Source organism: Odontesthes bonariensis, chromosome 3 (genome assembly GCF_027942865.1).
Source record: "Odontesthes bonariensis isolate fOdoBon6 chromosome 3, fOdoBon6.hap1, whole genome shotgun sequence".
In the NCBI taxonomy this organism is placed as follows: Eukaryota; Metazoa; Chordata; class Actinopteri; order Atheriniformes; family Atherinopsidae; genus Odontesthes; species Odontesthes bonariensis.
In genome coordinates this window covers 10,710,271-10,721,158 of record NC_134508.1, presented here as the reverse complement: position 1 = coordinate 10,721,158, position 10,888 = coordinate 10,710,271, and the positions used below count along the sequence as shown (strand labels likewise).

The window sequence follows — 10,888 nt, the reverse complement described above, 5'->3', positions numbered from 1 at the left end:
TATTGTATCCAAATTCAAATCCCACAACCTGTATATTACGGAGATATAGAACCTCAGGTCAGAAGTAAAGAAGCATCTTTTCTTCATGGGCACTGTGGCTCTGCAGTGCTAATGACGGGTAAAATGCAGAGCCAAGCAGGCAGTGCAAAGCTGTGCTTTGATGAATTGGGTGATTATATTCTAAAACACTCCTTTGCTCTACAAACTGCTGTGACATAAAGTAATCCTGTTCAGATCTCACCGACTAAAAAGGCCAGCCTGCCAGCGATGTGTGAATCCCACCAGCAGCAGCTTTCTGCTGTTCTTGGTGTGGATTAAGGGAGGAGGTGCTTTTAGCTTAATCAAGCATTGCTTAGATGCCGCTTGGCTATGTTTAAGTTAATACATCTCATTTTCTCATTAGATCTCACTTGATATCTGTAAAGACTGAACTTCAATGAATTATTCAACAGCAGGATCAGTTGGTATGAAGCATGGCACATGTAGGGATAAAAACTAGGTCATGATATTTATGTTTCATTACATTCTTGCCCATGACAACAAGCCCTAACTTTGATTTTATAAAAAGTTAATCTTGTACGTATTAGTTGCAAAATATCTGAAGAAAAGGAATATTGGATTCTTTATAGTGCCCTCTAACAGATCTATCTCAATCACAATATTTGAACGTTTGATACGTTTGAACGTTTGATAGGGCAATTTCAAGCTTTCTTCCATTTCACATGGTACACGAATTAGGAACAACGTACAATTTTAGCACTTTTTCCAACCTACTACGTTGACCCTCTAATTACTTTGAGATATCTTTTTTAAATGTCAAATTTTTGATCTCAGCAATATTACCCAAAAATCTCAGCAAAACTACCAAATATCCAAAATCACCATAAAACTCAGGATGTCCAAAGGGTACAGTGTCTAGATTCCTAGATGTTGCACAGCTATTGGTATATAAGTTAGTTTGGTAGAAATAGAAGAAAAATAGTCAATTGCTGGAATAAACATTTTATTAAGTTACAATTTTAGAAAAAAAACACCAATCAAACAATGATTAACATGCACATTTTTAGTATACAAGACAATACAGTTACTTTTCAATATGAAAATTTCATTCTACATGTCAGTATCTCACAGAGATCATTGATTAATACACCAGTATTAAAGCCAGAGAACACACTATTGAAAAGCAGTCAGGTTGTCTTTGATGGCTATGTTCAAAAAATATATGCAAGCTATTTACACTGTACCAGGAGCACTCATTTCAAACAGTGATAACCACAGAGGCTAATCTAACTAAAGCGATCTCATGGATATAAATATGTTTTTGTTCTGTGACCAATACAGTTTAACCAGTCCAACCAATACCGATAAACTCCTTAACTTTCTTTAGATTTTGTGTTGTAGTATTAATCAAAGTACAAAGCCAAAAACATCTTTTTTTTTTCTTATGTGACAATGGACAGAGAGACACCAGGCTCCACTACAACTATGCAAATAATAAGAAAAAAAACTGCCACACAGTTACATAATGTCAATCATTAACTTACTAGCCCATCATCTGGTACTCAGGTTACCTCATTTAAAGATATTAACAAAAATAATTACACTACTTGGATCAACAGAGAAGCAGCTCTGAGGCCTGGCCACACCAGAGAGTAGCACAGTCGCACATATTTGTCTGCATGTACTTGAAATATACGTGAAATGGGCGTTTGAAACCAATCGAATATTGTCCGATGATTTAGCCTATTGGGGAAATGTTGGCCAGTGTTTCCAGGCTTTACATGACTCCATATAAGAGATATGTACTATATACTAATTTGAAAAAAAAAAGTGAATGCAGATACGATTTTAAAAAGCTAATAAAAAGCTAAATCTCTTTACAATGGTCGTTGATGGTTGCGCACAACCGAAGCCCGCTCAAACGAGATCGGTCAAATGAAATACAACTCCAAACTGGTCTTTGGAAACCAGAAAAGTTCCACTGGCGAGTTCCTGTCCTTTGTCTACAGACTGTATAGGATTATTCACAGGTATCGATAAAATATATGAATAAGGCAAACTAGCTGTACTAGCTGTTGCGCTAACAGCTATACATGCTAGCCAGTCAGGTAGATGGTAGTGCTAGCTCTCTGATTTTATTTTACATTTCTAATGACCAGTGATGGGGAGTAACGTGTTAGAAGTAACGCAATATTGATTACTTTTTTGAGTAATGAGTAAAATAAGGGATTACAATTGCAAAAACAGTAATTAGATTACTGTTACTTTCCCAAAAGCAGGCTGCGTTACTAAACCGTGTTTTTGTTTTGTTTTGTTTTTGTCTCATGACAATCATGTATGAGCGGCGGGACGTCAGTGCGTGTGAAGATCAACAAGAGATAACATGGAGCGCGGGAGAGAGCAGGACCCTGCAGCGTTTAATGCTTGGAAGTACCGACATTACTTTGAGTTTGACTCAGTAAAAAGTGACAAAAACATTAGCGTCCGCTGTACACTCTGTGTGGGAGGAAAATTTTTATCTACAGCGAAAAATTCCACCTCAAATCTGAGCAAGCACCGAGCAAGCCGGCACAGGAATGTGAAACTCATTGAGAAACCCCCAGATCCCCCCACTGACATGACCGCTGTGGTTGCCACATCCAATTCCACCGGGCAAACCTCTCCTGCTAAACAGGTAAAAAAAAGACTGAAGATCAACAGGACTTAGTGCTGCTTAACTGAAGAAGCTAAACTTCATTGTCAAGGACATATTGCCCATTTCCACTGTGGACCTCCATCCGCATATTGGATGCTCCGCATCGTAGAAAAAATACCGACCAAAAGCGGTGTCAAGCTACCGCAGAGAAAGTCATTTGCAGGATACCTTGAGACAGAATACGACATAATGGTTTTTATGTTTATCATTAAGCCATTATGTCAATTCTATATGATGGAATATGGAGAAAGAATAGATCTAGGCTGAAAGGTCGATTGCTTTATAGCGTACTCAGGTTGTGCATCATGTTTTTGAAAAGTAACTAAGTAAAATAATCTGGAAAGTAACTAATTACTTTCTTGGAGAAGTAATCAGTGACTAATTACTATTTCCAAGTAACTTGACCAACACTGCTTATGACTACAACTCATATAGTCACTCTCCAATGAATGTTTATCTTAAGATTTGTTCGGTAAAAGCTTTTTTCAGAGACATTTAAAAAAAATAAACTAGAAACTGATTTTCACACTTAAGAGTTTGTAATGCTCACCTTGTCATTAGCTGTTGTGGATATTGATACATTAAAGGCTATAAAAGATACATGTTTGCGCCTCTGAAACTCCACGACTCTTCTGAGGCTGCTTATAATTCGACCTATTAGGGACAAATAAATGCAGACAATGCAAGACAGATAATAAGCTACAAGCACAATCAATTTTGGCCATTGCTTACCGACTAAAACAACAACAGCACAAAAAATACATTTCAACCATATTCAAATTGAGATAAAAATGTGATTCCCATGATCAAAGCCGGTCAAAATGGTTGTCGACATTAAATTTCACAGTTTTGGATACTGGTGTGGCTGGGCTTCTATGCTGTTAGCAAGAAAGATACAGCAATAATACTTAGGAGCACTAAGCTAGGTTTGCTTTGATTTGCATCTCAAAAGAATCAACCAGCTAATCAATTGCAGGTCACTGCTCCAAATAAAAATCACAATCTTTTAATTCACCACAACTATATTTCTCTGAATCTGAAAAGGAAATCAGCAAATGCTGTGAAAAATACAGTGAGATTTCTAATCAAACCAAACTGCAATAAGAAAAAAAAAAAGCATCTCAAGTCAACTGATGGGGAGTAAAGTCATGGAAATAGTGGAGGACATAGTGAAGGACATCTGAAACATCACAGTAACACAATAGAGCAAGTGCATAAGAACATGGCCATCAGTCAGTCAAGCAGCTGAATTGTGACAGCCGCAATAATGGGCCTGGAAAATCAATATCCCATTGACTGGTCTGCAGCAGTCTAATCAACCAGCAATGAGTTTTATGAATCCAGTCAAGGAGCAGATAGGACAGCCTGATTATGCCGGCTGTTTGGACCTTTTATGAGGCCTCTGGGGTCCCGCACACCTGTTCAGACAGTTAAGTGAGGACTTCCAGTCACCTTGCATCAATTCCTTGTGCTTTCATTCGACTCAGGATGCAAGGTTGGGGGGAGTAAAGAGTGCAAAATGCAGACAACAAAAGCCTCTAGCTAACAACCACACGCAACCCCATGTTTGGCAAAGGCACAGTAATGTGTAGCAGTTCAGTTGACTGTATCCTTCCACTTAAACATTGCCAGGACGCCAGCAATCACACCTCAGCTCTTATTTGGATGACTCATCCACACGATAAAAGGGCGAGAAAAGTAGCTCCCTCAGCAGAGCAGCAATGTTCTTTTGTTACTGTTCGGTCTGGTCTGCGTCCAACAGACGGTGGTGAGGTGAGGGGAGAATGACAACCATGCCTTGTGCTGCATTTCCAGTCAGGGTTCCTTCGCCATGGTATTCTCATCCATTATTCTGATGCCTTAATAGCCCATAAATTATGATACGGATGGAGTCATACATTTATTATGCCACAGATCATAAATACTGGGACCTAAATTTCCATCATATATCGCTATCCATCGAAGCTTTCCCAAAGCTGTCAACCCTTCGGTGCTCCCATGCTCCAATGAAAATTTAATCAACATACCATTTCCAATTAAGGTTTGCTCCTACAGTCTGAGCTTCCTCTCCTTCTTAACTGATATTCTTCGGAAAAGACAAGCAAAGCAAACAATATCTCTGCTGCAACACAAATCTTTCTCATTGCGGTTTAAAAAGGAAAGAAAGAAAAATGCTGGGGTGAGCTCTGGTGAAGGCACTGTAATCCTGTAGTCCAATGTGCACTGTGACAGCTGCTCATCCGGGGTGTAGACTGCACGTGTTCTTTGATATGACTTAGAACACTGATGGTTCTGATTTAGAGGTGGGATCTGCTCGACGTAGCCACACCACACATCTATTCTCCTCAATCACGACTTTTTCACGAGACTGAGAATCCAGAGTGTGATAGCCATTTATAATTCAAGAGGAGCATGAGATAGAGAGCAAAATACCAAGATCTATCAGAGTGTTGTGGAGGGCGCCTAAAGCTCAGGAGCCCGTAGCTCTCGAACAGACAGTATCCTTTCAGGACAGAGATAAGTGGGTTTCAGGCACAGCTGATCAATTATGCATCAACCATATATTTGACAAAGCCTGGTAAAAAATCTTATGACTGCACTGGATGCTTCTATTGGCAAAAGCTGAACAGGATGTTTATGAGTTTATTTCTTCAGGGAAGAAGGATTATTTGAGAAAAATTGAGCTAAGAAATTAAACACACACCAATGATTATATTGTAATTGCTCCGCCTACGAAAATGAGTGTAAAGATTAAGTTTAACGTTGAGTTACAGCAAGCAGCCTCAGTCATCTACTTTGGTTTGGACTGTTTTCGATAAGTGGATTTTAAGGCAACAGTATCTCCAAAGATACGAAAGAAGAAAAGTCATGAAGACACCGGAACTTCTAAAATGAAAACCTAGAGCACTGCGGCACTTTTAACACTGGGAGAAATACCGAAAGATACCATGAACGTAATTCAACATGTCTTCATCAACTGGTCAGTTAAAAGAAGTGGCACGGTCCCTTTAGGATATTGACGCAGTCCAATCCTACCTACTCTTTCCCAGTCCTGCCTCTGAAACTTTCAGTCCATTGAAGGGTCAACATAGAGCAGGCTGAATGAAGGCATGGAGGAGGAGTGGGGCTCCACAGGGCGAGGACTGTTGCATCACCCGACGGAGCAGAGCAGTGCGCAGATGAAGACCGCTGAGCAGGAAAACCGGCTGAGGTGGCTTGCTCCGGAGCCCCGAGCGCCCATGCCTGCAACCAAAACCAGCAAATCAGCTCGTGAAGAAGCAGAAATATTTCTCCCATCCAAATAAAAAAATAAAACGAATAAATTCGGACAAGTTCTCATAAATCAAAAGCCAAGTGTGAATTCTTTTTCCATATCTTCACTATTCCTGCTTTTCAACAGGAGAGGCTATTAAAGTATCCCAAGAAGATAAAGTTGGGATCATATCAAAGAGGAGAGCAGCAAATAGAGCAACCTCACAATTCTGCACAGGGGCAAGATGGGAGCACAGAACTGCTTTATATGCTGCGGCCCTGTGCAGCCAGTCAACGAGGAATAATAACCCAATGGCAGAGATGGATGACACCGTGCACGCATTTTTAAAAAGGTCGCTTTCCTTGCACTCAAAATAAGTCTATTACACATGACTGGAAAAGGGATGCAATGAGCCTAAATTAAATGTTCCCTTCTCAATGATCAATTCCTTGTTCCGATTTTTATCAGAGGTCAAAAAGAAAATGACAGGAAGAAGGAAGGAAAGTAAACTCACTCAATTTGTGGATGTGGATGGCTTCGCTGCCCACACCTTCACCGCCCTCACTCATAGCCTTGACCTGAATGAGATAGTTGTCATTGGCTGAGAGGCTGAGCTCAGCTGTGGTTTTATTGGTGAAGATAGTGTGAATTTCATTGTAGCGATGTTTCTTTAGTGTCACCTGAGGCGGGGGAGGAGGATGCAAAAAATGACTGAATGCAAAACGTTTCACAGGAGCATAAATCCGAGCTTTGTAAAGAGCAGATACCTACCAAATAGCCAGTCACCTTTGACTCCGTATCTGTGGCTACTACAGGATCCCAGTGCAGTGTGAGTGTGGAGCCAGTCATGGTCCATTGTATGTTAAGCGGGGCTCGATCTGGAGCTAGAAATCAGAGGTAAATATATATATATATATGGTATGCTGGTTTAGTATAATCTCTGGTTGTCTTTCTGAAGGATATAGAACACATATAGAATGATTAAGAGAGTCCTGGTTTTATGGAGGCTCCTCACAGAAAACCTACAGAAATAGAATAGGTATGGTACTGACAGATTCTAAGATCAGGACATAATAAAAAAAATCATCTGGGCCTCACCAGGTATTAAATTTACAGAAATACAACTTTTGATGAACAAAAAAGCTTGACATATGATACCATGTTGCCATTATTTTACAAAAACTAAGCCAAAATTCCAAAGCAGTGCGTGAAAAACTAAGTCCACCCTTACTTTCCTAAGAATGAAGAGGGTAAGTAGCCGCCAGGTGACCATCATCCAGTGTAAACACAAGCAGAAATTTTGACAGTTGTGTTCTAACACAATGCCAAGGAGGAAAGACATCAGCAATGATCTTAGACAACATAAATCTGGGCCCATCATTCTACAGTGAAAAAAATGTTTCACAAGTGGAAAACATTCAAGACAGTTGTTACTCTTCCCTGGAGTGGACGCCCCAGCAAGTTCACCCCAAGTTCAGACTTGTGCAATGCGCAGAGAAACTGCAAAAACACCCAAGAGCAAATCTCAGACTCTACAGGCCTCAGTTAGCATGTTAAATATTAAAGTTCATGACAGAACAATTTGAAAAAGACTGAACAAGTATGGCTTGTTTGGAAGGGTTGCAGGAGAAAGCCTCTTCTCTCTAAAAAGAACATGGCAGCTCAGCTTAGGTTTGCAAAGCTGCATCTGAACAAACCACAAGACTTCTGGAACAATGTCCTTTGGACAGATGAGACCAAAGTGGAGATGTTTGGTCATAATGCAACGCAGCACGTTTGGAGAAAACCAAACACAGCATATCAGCAAAAACACCTCACACCAACTGTCAAGCACGGTGGTGGAGGGCTGATGGTTTGGGCTTGTTCTGCAGCCACAGGACCTGGGCACCTTGCAGTCATTGAGTCCACCATGAAGTCCTCTGTATACAAAAGTATTCTACAGTCAAATGTGAGGCCATCTGTCTGACAGATAAAGCTTGCCAGAAACTGTGTATAATCAAATGCTGCAAACCTCAATGAACTGAAGAGACGTTGTAAATGAGAGTGGACCAAAATGTACAATGTGCGAGACTGATAACATCATACAGAAAACAATAACTTCAGGTAAATTCTGTTTTAAATCATGCTTTTTATCTCTACTGTTTTAATGTCTCTGTAAAGCACTTTGAATCGCCTTGTAGTACAAATAAACTTGCCTTGCCTAAAAGTGGCTCTACAAGTTATTGAATCACAAGGTGTTTTTTGCACGCTGCTTCTACATTTTGTCTCAGTTTTTATTAAATAAATAATGACAGTCATGTTTTGTTGTTGTTCATCTATTTTTTTAACATCATTTTTCTCTTATTTTCATTATGTCCTGGTACATAAAACCTGAAAATTTAGTGGCTAATCATTTTCCCTAAAGTAAACAATCTGTGTTTAATGTGCCCACCATGATGGAGATTTGATGAAGCTGAAAACGACTTTAGTTTGATACATCTCCATTTGCTTGTGTGTGTGTGTGTGGAAATATTTCTTCAACTTCAAGGGCACCTCAAAACTTTCTATATTCACTGCAGGTGTAAGGCATTGAGAGCCAGACCTCATCAAAGCTCTATTGTCATTGTCTACTGTCAGGAGCAGGAGTGACACAGCAGAAAGAATGCTACAGCTGCGTCATGGCTCCTCAGGGGATGCACTCACGCGCTTTCTTGGTGGTGTTGTTGATGGGGGCTGACTGCGGTCCGGGGCCAGCGGTGTTGAAGGCGGCCACAGAGAGGTAGTACGCAGTGTTTGCTTTCAGCCCCGTGATGTTAACCAGTGTGTAGTTTCCAGTAATGCGCACTTTGCCAACAGTGTCAGGCTTTGTGTCATCTTCCCAGTACACCACCTGGCAAAGAAGGGAGATGTGGGAGTCATGATCATGAAAAAATTTCAATTTTTTTTCATTCTTTTTTGGTAAAAAAAAAATTCATATTCGATTGTGAAATTGGTAATATCACAGAAGGGGGTGAAGGAAGAGATGAATAATGGATTTTTTACAAGGGGAGTCTCAATTACTGATGCACATCCTGTCAGCCACCCAGGTCCTCTGAATGGACCATTAGTGGGCCATGTGATAAATTAGGCAGGAAGGAAGATTCAACCTCCATCTGTCTTTGTCTGAGAAAACTGTATATTGAGAATGAAGAGGAGTTTTTTTTTCTGCTTGCTTTGGGGTTAATAATTTAATTGTGAAGTCTTCCCTTAGGGATGCTCTTCATCTGCTTTTCATTTGTGCTACAGTGTGTGAGTGTGCTACAGTTTACAGTGACATAATCTCTTGAGAGGATCTAATATGGAATTGGATTTGACTTGGCATCCCATCAAAATCTAATTCAAGTATAAATGCCACACCTATGCAGTACACAGCTCTGTTTCCATACTGTTGGTGGCCTATTGAGATTCAGCAGCCTTAATCCACTCTGAGACTTCAATTGGGGAATTGAGCTCTGTTCTGAAAAGACAGTGTGACCAGCGCTATGGCAACTGAAGAGTCTTGTGCCAAGGGCCAGAGGTGACAGATATTCAAAGAGCACCGTCGGGACTTAAAAACAGCAAGGCCCTCTTTGCATTTCTGAAAAGATGAGGAATTAGGTTTTTCTCTTGTGGGTTTGCTGTGGACGTTCAAAAGGTCACTTCATGATATTATCAAAGGGTAAAACAAGGTCTCTGCAGAGAGCGAGCTGATGTACATTAGTTGAATATATTAGCGAAAGACGAAAGAAAACGAATGAACGAACAAACAAAGGATTGTTTTGAAATCACAAACTGCTAAGAAATGCTCAGTTATCATGTTATTTACAGAAAAAAAAAAATAGAATGACTTTACAGTGAGTCATACCTCATATCCAAGCACTCTTTCAGAAATGTCAGGGAGAGCATCCCACATCACTTCAATTTGTGCTGCAGACAAACTTCTAGCCCCGACCCTCTTCGGAGCCACGCTGGGGACTGCAGAAATAGAGCAGAAATGCGGTGAGGATCCCACACACTCATCCAACACCATCACACACGCTAATAGCAATGCGAGGTAAGGCACAAAACAGACCTGCAGTTTCACTGAGAAGCTATTTCCCCTGTTCTCTTTTAATGGGATCTGTGACTGACATAAGGGAAGACTATCTGCCCAGTAAATTCAATTAACAGGATACTTCCCTGACAGCACCGTGTGGTAAGTGTCTGCTAGGATTTCCTCTAATCTACCAGCACGATAACTAATATCAAGTTGACATTCCCTGCTTTGAGGGGAGGAAAATAACAGCACTAGAAAAGAAAAAAAGGAAAACTCATATCATCATCTCTGTTCAAGGTCATAGTTGTAAGGAGAGAGATTCTAGCATATTTTTGCCACTGTGAAGTCTATACCTTCTTCTGCCGAGTACACGATGCCGATAGAGCTGAAAGGCCCCTCCCCTCGGTTGTTATAGGCTCCTACTTTGACGTCAAAAGGCGAGAAGGGTGGGAGGGTGTCGTTTCGAAAGATGTAACGCGCCATGCCGGGCGTGGAGATAACCGCTCGCGTCCACGTGACCGTGCCCACAGGTCTGAAGGCGATGATGTAGCCAAAACCCTCTCCATTCTGCAGTTCCTCAGGCACAGGCTGGGAGCAAAACACAAAACTATAGTGATATTAAAATGCATACAGACAGAGAAACAGACAGGCCCCTCTCTGCACAGCATACTAACTGGGGCTTCTGTGAAGCAGACACAGCCCCTTTTATCTGCCATAACCACCCAGAAGTCTCCCCAACCCCCTTTTCCCTTATCCTTTCCTCTTGCAAGGTTTTGGGAATTGTATCTAAAGTGCAAAACCCTTCAAAAGAAGTACTCTCTGTCGCTGCTTTGGGAAAAAGAAATGGCACTTGGTAGCTGAGCCAGACGAGGGATGTCTCCTTCTAATGTAGGTCATAAAATTGCTC

At 40.8% G+C, this 10,888-nt stretch overlaps 1 protein-coding gene across 2 annotated transcripts in view; it reads right to left on the bottom strand.

Annotated features, from left to right (window-relative positions):
- Positions 1-995: 995 nt before the first annotated feature.
- Positions 996-10,888, bottom strand: part of cntn3b (contactin 3b) — a 62,470-nt gene continuing 52,577 nt past the window's right edge. For both annotated transcript variants that reach the window (XM_075460248.1, XM_075460249.1), the window contains exons 18-23: positions 10,335-10,569; positions 9,811-9,920; positions 8,631-8,817; positions 6,720-6,832; positions 6,463-6,628; positions 996-5,938 (exon numbers count right to left, since the gene is read on the bottom strand). In XM_075460248.1, coding sequence (XP_075316363.1) covers positions 5,847-5,938; positions 6,463-6,628; positions 6,720-6,832; positions 8,631-8,817; positions 9,811-9,920; positions 10,335-10,569 — 903 coding nt within the window. In that variant the 3' untranslated portion in view covers positions 996-5,846. The remainder of the gene's footprint in view (positions 5,939-6,462; positions 6,629-6,719; positions 6,833-8,630; positions 8,818-9,810; positions 9,921-10,334; positions 10,570-10,888) is intronic.